This window comes from Leptonychotes weddellii, chromosome 5 (genome assembly GCF_054177405.1).
Source record: "Leptonychotes weddellii isolate Sample4059 chromosome 5, ASM5417740v2, whole genome shotgun sequence".
Lineage (NCBI taxonomy): Eukaryota > Metazoa > Chordata > Mammalia > Carnivora > Phocidae > Leptonychotes > Leptonychotes weddellii.
In genome coordinates, this window is record NC_138373.1 from 21,125,864 (window position 1) to 21,146,742 (window position 20,879).

The following is a 20,879-nucleotide window of genomic DNA, read 5'->3' on the forward strand; positions in this document are numbered from 1 at the left end:
GAATATGTATCATATATTAATGTATAATAGTACAATATATAACAGTATAATATATAATATCAAATGATCCTATCCTTATTAAATCCTTTCTTTCATCTGTCCTTCCATGTTCAATGTGTTTGTGTGCCAGAGAGAAAGCCAGAAGGATTGCTTGATAGCAAGTTATTTCTGGATGTGAGATTTGAAAATTTATTGCCTTCTTCTGTTGTGCAATACTTCCTGTTTTACATTATTAAAGTAATTCTTTGTATAATTAGTACCTGTCATTTTTTTATACAAAGGATAAAGTCATTACTCTTTAAAAGCTGTTTTTCCAGTTTATACAGTTACCATTAATGTGTAAGTTTCACCACAGCTCTGCCAGGGCCGGTAGTTGTACATTTTCAGAGGCCTCTAGCTGAGGTGGTAAAATACCTTAAGTATGAAATGTAAACCCCTGGCATGCTAATGACCTGTTCTGTGTCTTTGAATCCAGGAAGCATCTATGATTTTTATTTCCTCAAGCAAGGTAGTGGACATTGGTACACATGGACAGAATATATCACCAAAGAGGAGGAAGATATCCCAGCTAATGCAAAGGTAAAAGAGAGGTATTTGCCATGGAGCTTTGGTTTCTAAAATTACCTGAATTTTCTCCAAGGTGGAGGAATTGACGTCAGTTCTGTATTAGCATTTTTAAGAACTTTCTTTAGAAAAAGTTTCAAACATGAGCTGGATCAGCCTTCAAACGCATGGACTTAGAGTTAGACGCAGATTCCTTACTCAACCTTCATGCTCTCTGCCTCGGTTTACTCAACTACACAGTAGCAGAAAGAATACTTAAAGGGTGTTTGCAAGAACCGGAGGCATGAACACATGGCACACATTATGTGCTAGATTCATGTTGGTTGCTATTTTGATTATTAGCATTGTCATGTGGTCAGTGATCAATGCCAGGAGGTCATCAGTCTTACCTCTCAGATATCTCAGCCAAAAAGGATCGTTTTCTTCAAAATTCCCAGAGAAAAATTTCCTTGATGAGAATTCTTAGAAAAACAGGTCTGGGTTTTCTGGATAGCAGATGATTCAGCTACAACTCCTGCTCTTTTCCTTGTGGAAAATTTGCCTCTGTTAGTAGTATCTCGTGGACATACTTTATTTTTCTGGGGGTAATTGCAGATCATTCAGGCCCCAAATGGAGTGGTGGACAGTGGATGGAAAAGTGGGAATATTGACAATCAAGTCAGACAGCTGGCAGGACCACAGCTGTTCCTGAAGATGATGTGATGAGTAGAGGTGGATGTGTGCTGAATTCAGGACACACTCTGGCGGCTGAGTGTTGTGCAGAAGCCCCAAGCACAGAGGTCCAAAACCTTAATTCTCCTTAAAGAGCTCAGTCACCTGAACTCCAGGAGTTTGAAATCATGCTGAATTCCTGCAAATAAAAGAGTCCAATGCAGAAAAGATTTTAAGTTCTGCTGAAAATTTTCCCCTTGTCAAACAGGTGTTCTAGTCTCTGAAAATAAAAATCTCTGAAACCCAACTTGCTTTAAATTCCATCTTGGTAGCAAAATAAGCATCTTTTCCTGGCCCTGCATTCAGCACCACTTACCAGCTACGTGGCTTTGGACAAGTGAGCCAGTAATTCTCCAGCCTCAGAGGGTTACTGGGAAAACTGCAGAGGATAATATAGGCAGAACCTCCATGGCTCAATACCTATTAATTTTCTTCCTCTACACTTCAATTCCTGCCCCGTCTGTTCCTTTTCCTTTGAGCTAATTACTTATCAAAAGAAGCCCAGCCTTTTTCTGCTAGTACACACAGGGCTGCCATGTTGCACAGACTCAGTTGGCACCATTGGCATTATGGTCTAGCTTTGCTTTAGGGGCACCATTTACATAAACCACAGTGTGAACGGTGCTTTCTAGAGTTGTGCAAACAGTGGCTCCCTGTTCACTGGCCCCTTCCAGCCTAGACATATAGGGAGATGTCAGCATATGATATACATCTTCTTGTCCCTTCCTCTGTTCCCATGGAGGAACCAAATGTGGCCAAATGGTTGATGACAGTGTTCAGGCTCAGAGAAGCCAAACTAAGGTAAGGTATTCTACTCAAAGTAATAGGGATTCCAGGAGCCTAAGACCAAACCCTTAGAGTCCATTTGGGGTCTGAATAACAGGAAGAGTGTCGTAATCCCAATATTGGAAAAAAAGGTTAAATGGGGGTGGGTCCTAGAACCAAGAATCTGAGTGTTGGAAAAAGCAGATCAGGAATAAGTTCAGGGAATGGGGGCTGAGAGTCACAACCCACCCCCCCCAAGCCAAGCAGTAGGATGACATATGGGAAGTGGACCTTGCCTGGGGCAAGGCAGACAAGTTGGTTCAGAGCAATGATCTCAGAGGGCAACAGCTATAGACTGGTCCTTAATGTAATTGGTGTCTATACCATGATAGTTTAGTGGTTAAGAATATAGACTTTGGAGGGGTGCCTGGGTGGTTCAGTCGGTTAAGTGTCTGCCTTTGGCTTAGGTCATGATCCCAGGGTCCTGGGATCCAGCCCCGCGTCGGGCTCCCTGCTCAGTGGAGCGCCTGTTTCTCTCTCTCCCTCTGCTGCTCCCCCTGCTTGTGCTCTCTCTCTGTCAAATAAATAAAATCTTAAAAAAAAAAAAAAAGAATATAGACTTTGGAATCAGACAAGCTGGAATTCAAGTTCCTGCATTTCCACTTACTTGCTGCATTACTTGGACAAATTGCAGAAGAGCTATGGACCTCAGTTTCCTCATCTATAAAACAGAGCCAATAATGCCCATCTTGACATGTATGATCTCATTTAACCCTCAAAACAGCTTAGTGACATGGGTGCCATTATTATCCTGTCTCACAGGTGAAGAAACTGAGGCCCCTGTGGAGGTTAAATACTCACTCAAAGTCATAAAGATAGTAAGGGATGGAGCTGAATGGATAGTAAGTCTGAATGCCAAGACCCAGCCTCCCTGGCCCAGTAACAAGACTGTCCCATGTCTTTGTGGTACAGGTCTCAGAACTCATCATCTCCACGGTGGAGACAGCCAGGCAGTCCTTCTTCTTGAAAACCTACGTGGACCATGAAATTCCAGTGCTGTTCGTGGGGCCCACAGGCACTGGCAAATCAGTCATTACCAACAATTTCCTTCTCCACCTTCCCAAAAACACCTACCTGCCCAATTTCATCAATTTCTCTGCCCGAACCTCAGCCAATCAGACTCAGGATATCATCATGTCCAAGCTGGATCGACGGCGGAAGGGCCTGTTTGGGCCTCCCATAGGGAAGAAAGCAGTGGTATTTGTGGGTAAGGCACTAGCCTGAATCTGAACACAACCAGATTCTTCTATGCTGCAGCAAACCAGAATCCCCCACTGTACAGTTCTTTTACTCTCTCTAAGAGATAATGTATTTCTGGTTAATGTAATTTAGTATTACTTCCCTCCCCTTTTCTTCTCCAACCTGCTTCCCTTCCTTTCTTCCTCTTACCTTTTTTCCCTCCCCCCCTTCCCTCCCTTTCTCTCATCTTTAATTTTGTTTTTCCATTCCTTTCCTCCTTTCATTACCTTGTATTTATTGATTAAGTACTGTATGTCAGATTTTTCAGTAAGATGTAGTCCAGGGTCTTTTTGCCTCAATTAGGCTTCCAGTTTCCCCTGAGATGAAGATGAGCCTTTGGATCAGGGAAGGTTACCTTGTAGTGAGAATTAGTTCCAGAAGAGTGTCTACCCTCTTGCATCTCCAAAAACCCCGTATTCCATTTTTTGTCAGATAAAGGTTATCAGTAAATGAAGAAATCTAAATATTGCTAAATAAGTATTTGTGAAATAAGCACATTGAGTTTCCCCAGGATTTTAGCTCTTTACAAAGCATTCCTCATTTATTTCATTTGAGCCTAACATCCCTGTGAGGTTATTAACCATCATTATCATTTTACTAGTCAGATAATTGAGGCTCCAGAAGGTTAAATTCTCTGTCAAACATCAAGAAAATTCTGGAGCCATGACCCAAACCTAGGTTTTTTTTATGACAAATACATTACATTTTCCACTATCTTACTGCTACCTCATGGGGTTGTCATTTAGTAAAAGTAATGCCCTACTGTTCTTGGTTATCTCATGTCCTTTCTTTAAAATTCATGTATTGATAGTGAATATTATCTATATTTATATCCTTGCCCACTAACATTAGCTTCTTAAAGGCAGAGATCCAATTTTATTTTGTTTTCCCTTTCTTTTCTTCCCTTTTCCCTTTCCTCCAAACTATTCTCCCTTCCTATTTCTTATGGCATATTCAGAAACAATTTAAGCTTTGTAGCCAAACAGATCTAGGTTCAATCTAACTTTCTAACCATAGGCATATTGTGATTTAACTTGCATGACCCTAAGTTCCTCACCTCTAACATAAAGGTAATACTACCTTCCTTATAAAGCCATTATTTGGATTAGATGAGATAATATGTATAAAACCCCTGAAATGTTATCTGACACAAACTGGGCATTCAATCAGTGTTCATTAGAGAAAAATTAAGAGAGCTTCCATTTTATTGAGTGTCTTCTATGTGCAGTGACTGGATCACAACATGCTAGTGGTGGAAATCAATCCTTGCCCTTGAGAAAGTCACTATCCTTGCCATTTTGATTTTGCTCCACAAAAACCCTAGCTCAAAACTTTTCTCCCATTGGGTTCAGTTGTTACCTGGTGATTGATCGAATTATATACCCCATTGGCTGGGAGTATGACTGTCTTCCTCACCATCATATCCTCAGAAATTAATAAAATGTCTAGCACATAGTAGAGAATCAATATATTGTGGTTGATGGAATGGGAAAAAAATTAAATGCCTGTTTGTTGATGCTAATCCATGCATCCTTAAAGTCACAATGGGCAGAGATCTCAGTGAGGCAGGAGAACCCAGAACCCAGGAAATCCTCTTCCCATATGGTCAGAATATCCACTGGCTGAGCCCTGCCTAGAGTGGGAATAGGACAAGTAGGCACAGACTGTCCCATAAAAGGAATATTAATTAGGTTTAAATAGCCCAGAGACTTACAGTATGTGGCTATGCCTTCTTTCCCCAGATGACCTCAACATGCCAGCCAAAGAGGTGTATGGGGCCCAGCCCCCCATTGAGCTCTTGAGGCAGTGGATTGACCATGGTTACTGGTTTGACAAGAAGGACACAAACAGGCTGGACATCGTGGATGTGCTGCTTGTGACAGCTATGGGGCCCCCCGGGGGAGGAAGGAATGACATTACTGGTACGTGAAAGAGAAAGTTCATTCCTCTTCATCGTCCAGCAGAGCCAGACCACCTTCATGGATGGAGGGTTGGTACAGGGCACTCTGTCCTGATGAAAGGTGGAGAAAAGTATATTTAGGCTATAGCTGGAAGGGTTTGGGCTAGCTCCAGGGAGTGGAATTTGAAGACTTCATATTGGAAATTGTGTGAAATGGACTTGAAGATGAAAAGAGAATGTGAGAGTCTTTGGCTAGGCCCTGGAGGAACAGAGTTCCCTGGAGGAACTCTCCATATGAAAAGGAGAGTTCAGTGTGGCCAGCATGTGTACCAGGAGGGAGGCTAGATCAGAGGTTCTCAAGCAGGGGTGGTGATGGATTCACCTGTTGTGTTTTTTTACAGTTCTTCAGATTGCCAGAGATAGAACAACTAACCCAAAGTGGCCTAAACAAAATAATAATAATAAAAAAATAAGAGCTCCCCCCATCATCTAACAATTCAGGAATACATTTGCTTCAGGTGCAACTGGATTCTTCTAGGATCTGTGTTTTAATTCTGAGATACATCCTTGCTTAAGAATCTTAATACCATCTCTAGACTTAAGATTCTTTGACCTCACTCCCCCCTCTGACATTTAGCTTTCTTACCTGTAAAATTTTCCGTAAGGAAAATGGACAGGATGATCTTAATTGGTACATTGTATATCTAATACAGACTCAAAAATGATCACTACCAAGACATGTACTAGTAAAATTGCTGGACTTTAAAGAAAAGGAAAAACTCTTTTGGGCATCTAGGCACAAAAGAGTACATGACTTTTAAGAGAAATAAAATTAGATCATCTTAAAACTATTCAACCACAATGCTTTATGCCAGAAGAAAATAAAATAATGTATTTAAGTTACTCAAGGAAATAAAATGGGAGTCAAGGATTTTTTTTTTTTTAAAGATTTTATTTATTTGATAGAGACACAGCGAGAGAGGGAACACAAGCAGGGGGAGTGGAAGAGGGAGAAGCAGGCTTCCTGCCGAGCAGGGAGCCCGATGCGGGGCTCGATCCCAGGACTCTGGGATCATGACCTGAGCCGAAGGCAGACGCTTAACGACTGAGCCACCCAGGTGCCCCGGGAGTCAAGGATTTTAAAGCCAGAAAAGCTGACTTTCGGATATAAAAGGAAAATTGTTATCAGAATGCAATAAGTCAGATTTATTTCCACAAGTCCTTTCTTGGGAATCTACTAGAAAATGGGTTTCACATGATCGAAATGACTGTAAAGAAATAGGTGTTATATGCAACTAATGAATCGTTGAACACTACAACAAAAAAAGTATTTCAATATTCAAAATTTAAAAAAAAAGAAACAGAACAACTGGTAGTAAGCATTAAATATACAGTTATTTGTTGAACTAAGACTACCTGGGAGAGATTATAATATGTAAAGGCTATAAGACCCAGTGATACATAACAACTGAAAATGGAGGGGAGATTAGGATAGCAAGTACAAAAAGTTTTAAACTGTTTTCAGTTATCATAATTGGTAGTGGTAGCATATTCTTAGTCTAAGAGCTCTTTATAAAGTAGGATTATACAAACAAGTTACTGTGGAATTTTCTATTTCCACTGACCCTTGTGTCCTTGAAAATCAGGAGTCTCAGTATGGAAGAAAGGAGATCAAGATGTAATATAGATGAAATTAAGTGAAAGCCCTGTAGTCCTAAATTAGAAATATCAGTAGTAGCTCATGATGTACTAGGTCTAGGAAATAATAAACAACTCATTAACACTGAGCATGCCTACCACCCAGATTATTTTGAAATCCAGTTTCCTACTAAAAGGAACCACAGCTTCTTGAGAAATGGCTGATTGCATATCTAGGGCAGAAAATATACAAGTTGAGCTTGTAACTTCTTGATATACTAGAGAATGAGAAAACTTTTAAAGATTAAATGGTCATGTCAACAGGACTCAGTTGGCAACATAAGGAGGCCCTCACTGGCCAAAGATGGGAAAATTTGAGCTTCAACAATGAGAGCAATTTTAATGGATTGAAATTTATCAAAATATATTTAAATCCATTACTCTATAAAACAATGATAGTTGGTCATTTTACAGAGGATGGTAAGGAACCAATTTATTATCTTGAAAACTGATAAATGGAAAGAATCAAACATTTATCTTGACTTTCTTATATGAAATGTACCACAGTATAAGCAAATCCTAGATGAGGGGAAATGTCTCTTTATAAAAATATTCCAACCAATATATGAAAAAGAGATGATAGAATCAGAATATCACCATTTTACACTAATGAGTGACTTAATGGATCTAGCCATTGAGCATCCGTAGCTACCAACATCACAAAGGGAGAGATATCATTATATCTCTAATGAAAGAATATACCACCACATACCATCTGGAATCTGAATCTGATCAAATCTCTAGATCCAGCTGCAAATTACTATGAAATACATATGAGGACAGAGGAATAGAATTAACTGCACCCTGAGTATGCAATGAGCAAAATCCTAACTGTGGAAACTCTACAGATCAAACAGCCCAGATACTCTTAACAGACAAAAGATGAAAGAAAGGGATGGAAGGGGAACCTATAGATTAAAAGAGACTTGAAGACATATCAAGTTTTTTTTTTTTAATTGGGAGGATTAAACTCTGGTGTGTAGGAATGAAAACTTGGGTGATAAAAACAAAGAAATGCAAGACAGCAAATCACTATTAAAGTCAGGATAATAGTAACCTTTGGAGAGAGAGAGAGAAGGCTAAGATTGGTACGGGATATATGGAGGGGCATCTATGGAGGGTTGGCAAAGCTTTATTTTTTTACTTGGATGGTAAACGTAAGGGTGTTGACCTTATGATTCACTAAACTTTATATTTATTTTTCTCTGGTTTTCAGTATCTGCATTTTATTTTATATAATAATATGCTTTTTAAAAACAGATATGCAGACAAATTTATAGAAATAGAAAATAGGTTATTCGTTGCCAAGGGCTCCAAGGAAATGGAGAGTGACTGCTAGTGGGTACAGGATTTCTTTCTGAGGTGATTAAAATGTTCTAAAATTGATTATGGTGTTGGTTTCACAACTATTAAAAAGCGATTGAATTGTGTACTTTAAATGGGTGAATTGTATAGTGTGTGAATTATATCTCAATAAAGCTGATATATAGATATATAAATATATAGATATCTAACATTAGACAGGTAAATATAGATATAGGTAGATATGTAAGGATACCAAATTAATAGTGGTTAATTGGGGGAAGAATGGATTTGGTATGTGGGAAGTAAGTCAAAGATGATGCTCACTTTCTATAAAAGTATTTCTGAATTGACTATTTTACAATGATCACATATTGCCTTCACTTTTAAAAAATAATCTTGAACACTAGCTTAGTGCTGTTAATAGGATTTCTGCAATCATGGAGATGTTCTACATTTGCATTATGCGATACAATAGCCAGCCACTAGCCACATGCTACCCTTGTGCACTTGAAATGTGGCTAGTGAGACTGAGGAAATTATTTTTTAATGTGACTTAATATTAATTAGGTTTAAATAGCCATATGTGGTTAGAGGCTGCCATGTTGGATAGCACAGCTCTAGAACAATAAGACAGAGGAAAACATACTCTTTCATATCCCAGGATCACAAGCCCAGGAGGTAGGTGTGAGTGTGTGTGTTTTCCAGGACGATTCACTCGCCATCTAAATATTCTTTCCATCAACGCCTTTGAGGATGACATTTTAACCAAGATTTTCAGTTCAATTGCTGACTGGCACTTTGGGAAAGGATTTGACGTGATGTTCTTAAGGTAAGAGGTTCCTGTGTCTTCCACAATATTGGCCCAGATCCTCAGTTCTGGCCCTCCTTGATGAATCTCCCTTTCTCTTCCTCCCAAGGTATGGAAAGATGCTGGTACAAGCTACTATGACAATTTATAAAGCTGCAGTTGAGAATTTCTTGCCAACTCCCTCCAAGTCTCATTACGTCTTTAACTTACGGGACTTTTCACGGGTTATCCAAGGGGTACTGCTCTGCCCTCACACCCACCTGCAGGTCAGACACTATCATTTCTGTTATCAAGTTCATTCAGCAATAGCCTTAGCTACATGAATAAACAGTGATAATAGTAATAGCTAACTTTTATTAAGCATTTATCTCTGCTAGGCATTGCGCTAAGTATTTTATAAACATTATCTTGTTTAATGTAACACAGTCCACCCCAGGATTTAGAAAGAAAACTACCAACTCAGGTACCACCTTCCATTCATACAAATAATTAACTCTGGATTTTTAGGATGTGGAAAAATTTATCCGACTTTGGATCCATGAGGTTTATCGGGTCTTCTATGACCGTCTGATTGACCATGAGGACAGACAGGTCTTCTTCAACATGGTGAAGGAAACCACATCCAGTTGCTTCAAGCAGACTATGGAGAAGGTAAGCCAGATCCTATGAGCATTTGGCCTCAGAAATGGTCCCAAATATTTGACTATGTTAGTCTCAGGTTTCAAGTTTCCTTCCTAGTGGAGACTCACAGCTCTGCTTTCTGAATCTCAGGAAATGGGATTAAGTCATCTAGTCATTTGATTTGATGATATTATACTTGGCCCAATTTTGTTTCACTTCCCTGATAACATATACATTTGTATCTATTCAAAGTGGTTTATGATCTGATGTAATTGTTTATAATTAACTTAAAATACATTTTTAAGGTTAATTAATTTGTGAGATGAGAAATGAACTGTGAAATTTTTATGGTTTGATTGAGGCCCTGGTAAAGCCTAAGTAGAAGAGTGCCATGTTTCCCATTTGTAAATATTTTCTCTTCCCATTTTGATGTAAGGAAAGTTGTTTTAAGCCTATGTGTTTACATCATCTAGTTGTACCTCTATTTTTAAGAAGCTGTGATTTCTCCACAGAAAAATTGCAGGTGTTTCATGTTGCATCCAGAGGCCAAGTGCAGAAGCACTGCCAGGTTCTAATATCAGGAAGAGAAAGCATCTAGAACATTCCTACTCTAGCCACAGAGTGGGGGCCAGGGGTAGTACCTGTACCTTTGTTTGGTGAAGGAGCAAGCACATAAAAAAATTGGTGCCATCCTTCAACCGCCACTGGGATCTCACAGCCTGACCACCAACATTTTAACCATTTGGCAAACAGATCAACTCTCACTTTCATGCTTTTTTCTCTAATGCCCTCTCGTCATAGTCTTCACACCCATCAGATCCAAATATTGTGTTATAAAAAAAATTATTGATGGACCCTCACTTTGCAGAATATGCTCAGAGGAAACAAGCATATCTCTTGTTCCCTCCCTCTATAACCTCCCACTGCCAACTTGGTTGGGCCACTGGTGGAATGCCTGGCTGAGATTTATCTTTCCCACAGGTCCTCATTCACCTGTCACCCACTGGAAAGATTGTCGACGATAATATCCGTAGCCTCTTCTTTGGAGATTTCTTCAAGCCAGAAAGTGACCCAAAAATCTATGATGAGATCACTGACCTGAAACAGCTTACAGTGGTCATGGAGTACTACCTGGAAGAGTTCAACAACATCAGCAAGGCCCCCATGTCTTTGGTCATGTTCAGGTTTGCCATTGAGCACATTTCCAGGATCTGCAGGGTCCTGAAGCAGGACAAAGGCCACTTGCTCCTGGTGGGCATTGGGGGCAGCGGGCGGCAGAGTGCCAGCAAACTGTCCACATTCATGAACTCATATGAGCTGTACCAGATTGAGATCACCAAGAACTACTCAAGCCATGACTGGCGGGAGGACCTGAAGAAGATCATGCTGCAGGTTGGAGTGGCCACCAAGAGTACTGTGTTCCTCTTTGCTGATAACCAGATCAAGGATGAATCATTCATCGAGGACATCAACATGCTTCTGAACACAGGGGACGTGCCCAACATCTTCCCAGCTGACGAGAAGGCTGACCTTGTAGAGAAAATGCAAATGGCAGCCAGGACAGAAGGCGAGAAGATCGAGGTCACTCCTCTTTCTATGTATAACTTCTTTATTGACAGGGTGAAGAAGAACCTTCACATTGTCCTTGGTAAGAAGAAGCAAACTCAATTTTCCCCTTTCCTCTGGAGTGCCCTAAACTCAGTCCTCTTACAGTGGTCCAAGGATTGATCTAGCCATGGCACTCACCCAGGGGTTTGTGCCTGAATTCCCGTGGAAAATGACCCTCCCCTAAACCACTATTTTAAAATTGTTCCACTCTTCTCAATTCTTTTTTTTTTAAAGATTTATTTATCTATTCCAGGGAGAGAGAGAGAGCAGGAGGAGGGGCAGAGAGAGAAGGAGAGAGAGAATCTCAAGCAGACTCTGCACTGAGCACTGCGCCTAATGCAGGGCTCCATCTCATGACCCTGAGATCATGACCTGAGCTAATATCAAGAGTCGGACTACTAACTGACTGAGCCACCCAGGCACCCCTCTTTTTTATTATTTAAATTTTACTTAGTTAACATACAGTGCGATATTGGTTTCTGGAGTAGAACAACACCCAGTGCTCATCACAAGTGCCCTCCTTAATACCTATCACCCATCTAGCCCATCCCCCCATACTCTTCTCAGTTCTCTAAATTCTCCTCTGAACCTTCTCCTTCCTTTTAGTGCATTACCCTGGTGGCCTCATATCTGGAGTTCTCTCTGTGAATGACATCTCCAATCTATCCAGAAACCTAGGGGTTATATTTAATACTTTTCTCTCATGTACCATGTCCTGTCAGTTTTTACTTCCTTGCTTTCTCTTAAAACCACCCATTTATCTCCATCCCCACCACCTTTTCATTAGCTAAATTGCCATCATCTTGCCCAGACTCACCTCTGCAACCTTCTAACTATTCTATGTCCACTCTTGTCCATTCCAGACCAGACCTTTCTGTTCCACTGACTCAGGATGGTTTTTTTTTTATATTTATTGCAAATATGATCATTGTGTGTGTACACACACACACACAAACACTTAATATGCTTTCTATCAGGATAAATGCCAAAATTCCTAATCTATGGTTTTATAAGGCCACCTGCCATACTGTCCCCTTTATTCTCTCCACTCTCCTCTCAAACCAAGCTTACCATTCTCTCTCTGTTCTTCAGCCACAATGACTTCCTCATATTTCCACCTGTGCATTATGCTTCCTCCTACCACATTGAGCCTAAATTAAAAAATGTATGGAATTTAGCCAGAATTTGTGCTTGGATGGAGATGGGGTCAGAAACAAGCCGATGGACCCCACTCAGCTTCCATAAGTAACTATGTATGGGGCATCCATGGCTCCCTTAAGTCTGAATCAGCACAAATAGAGCAAGAAGATCAAAGGGCACAAACCATGCTGTCTAAGTGATGCAAAAGATCTGGAAAGGAGAACAGTAGGCATGGGAGACCAGTCAGAAGGCTATTATAATATACTGAATCCCCATCACGAAGTTGAATGAAAATATCCTATGATTCCCCTGTGCTTCCCAGGCATTCATCATAACTATTCCTGTTGCACCCCTGGAGTACCAACAGGAAACCAACCCCTTACCCACCAGAATCCTTGGAAAGAACTGCCTGGCTCCTTGCCTTGGAGGAAGGAAACTAACCAAGTCTGCTTTTCCTTAGCCATGAGCCCAATTGGGGATGCCTTCCGGAACCGCCTGCGGATGTTCCCTTCACTGATCAATTGCTGTACAATTGATTGGTTCCAGTCCTGGCCCACGGATGCCCTGGAGTTGGTAGCCAACAAATTTCTGGAAGATGTGGAACTTGATGACAATATTCGGATAGAGTAAGCATTAGCTGCATTTTAGTACCCTAACCAAATATTCCAAATTGAAAATCCAGATATTGACTGTATTGTTATTATTGTTTTAAGATTTCTCAATTTCTGTATAGAAAACCACATTTAGTTAGATATTTAATAAAACACCTTTCCTGAAAAAGAATGAAATTTCATTGTTCAGAATTGTCCTGGAGATGCACTATTGTCATAGCTATGAGAACCTAGCTCTAATAATATAGCTATTTCCAAAGTTTTAGAGCATACATTCTCAGTAGGGGTGACAGCGCTACCAAGGGGATGAAAATTGGTTATTATGAGGGTGAAAAAAAACTTAGTCTTTTATGTATAAAGCACAAATAAAAACAACCCAAAAAGTGCACTTAATTTTAGCTAGAGTAAGGGAAGAGATGAGAATGTTGACTTCCTGGGTGCCCCATGAAGAGAGTGGTCATGTCATCTGCTTTGTCGAACTCTGTATCCTTAGTGTCTAGCAGGTGCCTGGTACAGTAATTCAGTTACTGTTTATTAAATGAATGAATGGAAAATGAAGAAGTAGATAGGGGTCAGAATATTGATGGCTATAAATTCCATTTTAAGAACTTTGAACTTTATGCTTTCGGCCAGAAGACCCTTAACTTGGGTCCATAGGCTCATGAACAGAATTCAGAGGATCACTTAATGTGAATGGAGAAAAATTATATGTTCATTTTCACTGACATCCAACTGGTATTTTGAATTTATTTCAATAATGAATGTAGGCAGTAAATCCCAGTAGGATTAGCAGGACTTGTTAACAACAGGAATCACAGTTGTGTTTTTTTTTAATAACTCACTCAGTCATTATAGTTACATCAGTATATCATTTCCTTCAAAGTTGTGGTAGGTTTTAGACCTGCTGCCCAATCTTATTATTTAATGTAGAGGTCAGCACAGCATGATCTACTGGCCAAGTCCAATTCATAGCCTGTTTTTATAAGTAAAGTTTTTTTGGAACACAGCCATGCCATTTTTTTCCCACACAGCAGACTTGAGTAGTTACTACTATTCAACCATGTGGACCATTGATTTTTACTATTTGCAGATAGTAAAACAGTTTTACTTTCCAGAAAAAGTTTGCTGACCCCTGACATATCACAAATTTGGTTTTTTAAAATATTTTGAAAATGATTTCAACATAATTGGTTCCTTTTGTAATCCAATATATTTTTGTTTTATGCATTTTAAAACATTATTCTGCAAAATTCAGAGACTTCACCAGACTGCCAAAGATTAAGAGCTCCTGCTTAAGCTCTGGTGATTCCCCCAAATGATCAGAAATGGAAATTACTTGCTTGAAAATCGTTCTAGTAAGAATATACACCTCTCGGGCGCCTGGGTGGCTCAGTTGGTTAAGCGACTGCCTTCGGCTCAGGTCATGATCCTGGAGTCCCGGGATCGAGTCCCACATCGGGCTCCCTGCTCAGCAGGGAGTCTGCTTCTCCCTCTGACCCTCCTCCCTCTCGTGCTCTCTGTCTCTCTCTCATTGTCTCTCTTGCAAATAAATAAAATCTTAAAAAAAAAAAAAAAAGAATATACACCTCTCCAAAACTTCTCGCAGCTCTGTTGACCTGTCTTTGAGAATTTGGGACTCTAGGTCTCTCTGGAGGACATTGGGCCTGCCTAACCATCCTCTTGTCCTCGGTAGGGTCATCTCCATGTGCAAATATTTCCAGGAGAGTGTGAAGAACCTGTCGCTTGATTATTACAACACACTTCGCAGACACAACTACGTCACCCCCACCTCCTACCTCGAATTGATCCTAACCTTCAAGACACTCCTGAATACCAAGAGGCATGAGGTTGATATGATGAGGAACCGTTACCTGACAGGTCTGCAGAAACTGGACTTTGCATCTTCACAGGTGAGCACTGCCACAGGAGAACAGGGACAAAGAGGTCCAGGATTAGGCGGATGCAGTGAGGCTCTTGTTCAGGTGCAGAATTTAAGAGGTCACTATATAAGGACAGCATCTACTCCTATACTTGCAGAGCTCACCTTGCTTGCCTCAGCCTCAACCCAGCCCTATGAGATTCTGTCTTTCTTTAAGATTTTGGTATTTTGTTCATCATGGATGAATCCCGAATGTGTTATCTCACCTCTTGGGCCTCAGTTTCGTCTTCTGTATAAACGGGCTGTGTTCCACACAAAGAAACCACGATGCAGAGAGGCCAGGAGATTTGCCAAGATCATACCTGCAGCCTCGTGAGTAGCCAGTGCAAGTGATCGGGCCAAAACTGAAACTCAGCTCTGCACAATTCCAGAACCTGTGCTCCTCACCAGGCCAGCATGCTGTGTTTCTCCCACACGCTTGCTGAGAACAGTGGTTGCACGAATGTGCATCTGAGCTGCCTTAGAAGGTAGAATCAGGGCCAGTGGATTTAAAAAATGGCACAACTCTCCTAAGACGAAGTGAGCTCTCCACCATTAGAGGTGTTCAAACAGAGGTGGGAAAACCACTTGACAGGAATGCTTTAGAGAGCATCAGACTCTTGGGAAAAGTGGCCTTGAAAGTTCCTCTTATCCCAGGTATCTCAGGCATATGTGTTTTTTTTCACTGACTATGAAAAAAAAAGTAAGTTTTTTCCCCTAACTTACTTTTATTCTATCTCTTGCTACTCCCAATACTAAAATTTAGGCTCAAGAGCATGAAGGAAACTGTACCTTTTAAAAAATGTATAAGTTTACCATTCTATGTCTAGTGTCTAGCACCGTGCTTGATAATTTACAACACATAGTATGAACTCAGTAACTAAGGACTGAAAGATCAAAGGGAGAAACTCCAGCCAGCAAATGCATACCCAGTACCATGGTAAAATCATTAGTATTTTCTGCGTAATGATAGTTTAGAGAATTGTTTCAACTCCTGCCAACCGTGCCATTTTCAGCATTGACATAGCTGACCCCCCCACCCCCCTCCCTTGGTAGGTGGCAGTAATGCAAGTACAACTGACTGCTCTCCAGCCTCAACTCATCCAGACGTCTGAGGAGACTGCCAGGATGATGGTGAAAATTGAAGAGGAGACGAGAGAAGCTGATGCCAAGAAACTTCTGGTGGAGGCGGATGAAAAAGAATCCAATGCTGCTGCTGCCATTGCTCAAGGAATCAAGGTATAAAGAGCCAAGAGGAAAAGGGAGGGAAGCAGCATTTTTCTGGGCTTATCCAGTCTCTCACTAGCCCTCAGGGTATGTGTGGTCAGGCCCATCCTGCGGAAGAGAAGAGTGAGGTTTGAAAAAGACAGATGACTTTCCAAGCATCACGTAGCTAGTAAATGATGAAGCAGGTCTCTGTGACACCTGGCTCTCTCCAGGAAGAATTATTGTTTTCCACATATTCTCCATCTCACTCAGAGTCAAGGCCCACAAGACCAAACATAATCTAACCTCATCTCATTACTTTTCCCTCATTCACTCTGCTCTGGCCACACCGGCCTCCTAACTATTCCTCAGAGAAGTACAAAGGCACTCTCCCACCCCAGGGCCCCTGCACTGGCTGTTCCTCTGCCTGTCTCCTTCACCTCCATCATGTATTTGCTCAGATGTGCCTGGCATGTTACGGGTGTGGAATGAATCATTGTCAAATGACAGAATGTTGAACCTAGAAGACCCCACTTGAAGGTGATTCTTATATCAAAGAATAGCCCTGGGAAGGGCTTTACCTACATTCTGATATTAGAAGAGAATCTGATTAACATTCCTGTGATGTTATATATTTCTCAGCACTTTCAATTGCATAATTCCATTTGACTGTCACGACTGCCTTGGACTTAGGAATGACAGGTATCAATGACACTGAAGTTTCGTGGCAAACAGAGTTGCACAGCTGCTTAATGGGTTTAGAATCCAGGGCTATTGGCACTTAGCTCCAGATACTTGTCCCTGCTCAGCAGTTAGAAAATCTTTTTGATCATTCTTCAAAAAAGAGCTTGAGTGAGGAGTAGCTTGTGTCTGGCTTCTAGGATAAATAAGTCATGGGGCACTTTCTTGAAAAGGACAGGCCTTCCAGACTGGTTTTTCTCCAGTGAGTCCGGAGACCTGACCTTTCATAGATTCCCTTGGGTCCGAACCCTGGCTTCAGAGTCACACAGTGAATGCCCTGGATAAGAGAGGTGTGCTCACCCATAGTCCCAGGGGCATAGCCAGGAGCCCCATGGAACCATAAAAGATGGTGACCACCAGGGACCAGAATCCAGTGGGCAGTGGGTGTTTTGCCATGCCAAGATGATAGTAATAGCTACTACTTATCAGCACCATGCTGGTTTCTTGTAATCCTTCATTTAACAAATGTTTATTGATTACTTGCTGTGTGCTTCCTAGGCAGTGGAATAAGACAGACAAAATTCCTTCCTTCATGGAGACTGTATTCTCTTGTCCTTGATTTATGTTGCCTTTTATCACTCCAACAGCCCTGCGAAGCACATGGTATCATTCCCAGGTTACAGATAAGGAAATCACGGTACAAGAACTTTAATGACTTGTCCAAGGTCACGCGGCTACCAAGTGACCGAATCTGGGTTCAAACCTAGAGTTCTCAGATTCCGAAGCCCTTGCATTTGGCTACTATTCCAGAAGTGGCAAACTGGTAGCTAGGGGGTGCATACTTACACTGTGACACACACAGTATTTTTTTTTAATCTGAAATAATCCTCCACTTGTAAGAAATCAAGAGATTTGAAGTAGAAATTCTGAATGTTCAGTTTTTCTTCGGAAGAAAAATCAAGCATCCTGGTAGCACTGGACCTGCATTCCTGGGTTGCCCCCATCAGCAGTGTTGACTAGATGCTGCCCCATGTGGCTTCCAGCTCAACAAAGCCCCACCCAACCCACTTCCCACACTCAGATCACAGGCCTGGCCCCAACAGGCGCATGAATTTGCAATTCTTCCATGGTTTTTTTACTAGAATTGGGCATGTTGGGACTCAGTATTTGCTCTGCCCCTTCTGAAACTCAGTTTTCTCATCTATAAAATGGGGATTTTAAGAGAAAAACATGTAAATTTTGTAGTATGTGTCCGACACACAGAGTTTAGTGGCAAACATTCATTCTCTCAAACTGTTGTTCTTTACCTTGAACCAAGTGGACTTGCCCCTTTGATAATGGGCAGCCTCTTGCCACGTGTAGGTACCATCACACCCAGGATTCTGCTCCACAATGTCAGGGGCAAACAGGGACTCGCTGGAACAGGAGGGATGCTGGAGGTGACATGGAGACAACCCACCACACCCATTCCTGGGCAGTAAACTGCTGCCTTGGGTTTCGGTGTCAAGGGTGAGGTCTGACGTTTTGCCCTCTCATCCCTGAGTGTCAGGAGTGACATCCTGGAGGTGAGTCACGAGGTGCATCCAGGGAGGAAAAAGAAGCTGTGCTTGCTCTGAGTTTCCCCGAGGACCAGACCCCTCCCTGAACCTCTCAGAGTTACAGTGCTCCACACAAGGACTGTAATTTTCTCCAATCTCCTCCCACCCCTAGAGATGAGACATCCTGGGAGAGCCCCCAGTGTGGTGACTCCTGCAGCAGAGAGGCTCAGCCAGGCTTGTGGAATCCATCGAGGGATGGGGAGGAGACTGGCAGAAACGAGGCCCCAGACCCTTGCTTCCCAAGTACAGCAGTTTGCTTAGAGCAATCATTTCTTTTTAAGCTAATGAATCATTTCTTTTCCCCCTAATGAGGATATTAAGTGATGCCCAGAATGGCTGCAGAGTTGACTTTTTGTGTTTTGTCAGAGGGCACTGTGCTTTATACCTTTCAAAGAGCCCTTGTGCTCCTTGCATCGCTAAGCAACAGGGGTTTTTTTGGGTTTTTTGTTTTTTTTAGAGAGGTAGAGAGAGGGGAGCGAGAGAGAGGGTGGGAGGGGCAGAGGGAGAGAGAGAGTCTTAAGCAGACTCCTCACTGAGCATGGAGCCTGATGAGGGACTCAATCCCACAACCCTGAGATCATGACCTGAGTTGAAACCAAGAGTCAAATGCTTAACTGACTGAGCCACCCAGGCACCCCGGGGGTCATTTTTTTTTTTTTTAAAGATTTTTTATTTATTTATTTGAGACAGAGAGAATGAGATACAGAGAGCATGAGAGGGAGGAGGGTCAGAGGGAGAAGCAGACTCCCTGCCAAGCAGGGAGCCCGATGCGGGACTCGATCCTGGGACTCCAGGATCATGACCTGAGCCGAAGGCAGTCGCTTAACCAACTGAGCCACCCAGGCGCCCCCGGGGGTCATTTTTAACCATAATGTTTTTTATCATAGAAACAAATGATGACAGTAATAACACATATGAAAGAATATTTAAGAACTCAGCTTTAACACCTTCTCAATTTTCCAAGTTTCTTTCTAGCCCCTGTCTACACACATGGATAATTTCATGTTACTGCAGTCATAGTATCATTGCAGTTTGCATCATGCTTTTTTACTTCCTTAACATCGTATCACAAATGTTTTTCCAAAATGTCATATAATCATTTTAATGACCATTTTAAGTAAGTGCTTCTCTCATCAAGTAGCCATTCCCCTACTGGGCACAGAAGGCTATTCCTTCCTGCCCTGTTCTCAGTGTTTCGAGAGTATAAGCTGGAGTTTCTCAACAGCGCCGTGTGTCAGAACCACCTTTGGAGTTTGAAAAGTGCAGGTGCCCAGACCTCACCCAGACTGCATGAATCAGAATCTCTGGGTGTGGGGCCTGACCATGAGGATGCCCTAAATGTTCTTCAGTGACTCTGAGGCAGAGCCAGGGTTGAGAATCACTGTTCCCATAATATTATAATTAGAGCCTTTTCGAGGCACTTGACAAACAAGCTTGCTGGGACCCAGGCCGTGCTTCTTAGGAAAGGGAGCAGAGCTACTGGGCCACTGGAGGACAAGAAGCATGTGTGGGCCATTAGTTGTCTGGCACATTATAGGAAAGGCACATGGAACTGTTGATGACACCTGTGGGCACCTGGGATCATTGAAATCCACCAAGAATCCACAGCTGTGGCTAAGTCAATACCTTTGGTCTCCTCTGCCACCAAACTCTATCTGAAGCTGACCGTGAGAAACAGCAGGCTCGGGGTGCCTGGGTGGCTCAGTCATTAAGTGTCTGCCTTTGGCTCAGGTCATGATCCTAGGGTCCTGGGATCAAGCCCCACATCGGGCTCCCTGCTCGGCAGGAAGCCTGCTTCTCCCTCTCCCACTCCCCCTGCTTGTGTTCCCTCTCTCACTGTCTCTCTCTGTCAAATAAATAAATAAAATCTTTAAAAAAAGAAAGAAAGAAAGAAACAGCAGGCTTTGGTTTCAATTCTTTTCCTCTTGCCTTGCCCTCTGGGACCTATCCTAGGACTGAAGAGGGAGCAAACCAAGTTGCCCCTGGGATGAGCCATTTTTGCCATCTGAAGCAGAATATTCCATTTTGATATTGGGAACATCTGACAGGGTTCATGGGGGCAGGGTTGTTGCTGTAATATAATAAAGCCAAGGGGCGCCTGGGTGGCTCAGTCGGTTAAGCGTCTGCCTTTGGCTCAGGTCATGATCCCAGGGTTCCCTGCTTAGCGGGGAGCCTGCTTCTCCCTCAATCTCTGCCTGCCACTCCCCTGCTTGTGCTCTCTCTCTCTAATCAATCAATAAATAAAAATCTTTAAAAAAGTAATAAAGCCAAACAAAACTTTGATGCAAGTGTATTTAAAAAACAGAAAACCTGGGGTGCCTGGGTGGCTCAGTCGTTAAGCATCTGCCTTCAGCTCAGGTCATGATCCCAGGGTCCTGGGATCGAGCCCCCCATCGGGCTCCCTGCTCTGCGGGAAGCCTGCTTCTCCCTCTCCCACTCCCCCTGC

General features: G+C 42.1%; 2 protein-coding genes across 2 annotated transcripts in view; both read left to right on the forward strand.

The window, feature by feature from the left end:
* The first annotated feature begins 346 nt into the window (after positions 1 to 346).
* LOC145721568 (dynein axonemal heavy chain 3-like) lies at positions 347 to 3,743 on the forward strand. The gene is made up of 2 exons (XM_081819915.1): positions 347 to 579; positions 3,013 to 3,743. The coding sequence occupies exons 1-2, from the start codon at positions 442 to 444 to the stop codon at positions 3,322 to 3,324; spliced, it is 450 nt and encodes a 149-aa protein (XP_081676041.1). The 5' UTR covers positions 347 to 441; the 3' UTR covers positions 3,325 to 3,743.
* A 1,092-nt stretch (positions 3,744 to 4,835) lies between these two features.
* Positions 4,836 to 20,879, forward strand: part of LOC102748709 (dynein axonemal heavy chain 3) — a 46,771-nt gene continuing 30,727 nt past the window's right edge. Inside the window, exons 1-8 of the mRNA XM_081819883.1 lie at positions 4,836 to 5,261; positions 8,948 to 9,071; positions 9,160 to 9,316; positions 9,558 to 9,701; positions 10,653 to 11,319; positions 12,880 to 13,045; positions 14,724 to 14,940; positions 16,005 to 16,187. Of these exons, the coding sequence (XP_081676009.1) occupies positions 5,057 to 5,261; positions 8,948 to 9,071; positions 9,160 to 9,316; positions 9,558 to 9,701; positions 10,653 to 11,319; positions 12,880 to 13,045; positions 14,724 to 14,940; positions 16,005 to 16,187 (1,863 nt within the window). The 5' untranslated portion in view covers positions 4,836 to 5,056. The remainder of the gene's footprint in view (positions 5,262 to 8,947; positions 9,072 to 9,159; positions 9,317 to 9,557; positions 9,702 to 10,652; positions 11,320 to 12,879; positions 13,046 to 14,723; positions 14,941 to 16,004; positions 16,188 to 20,879) is intronic.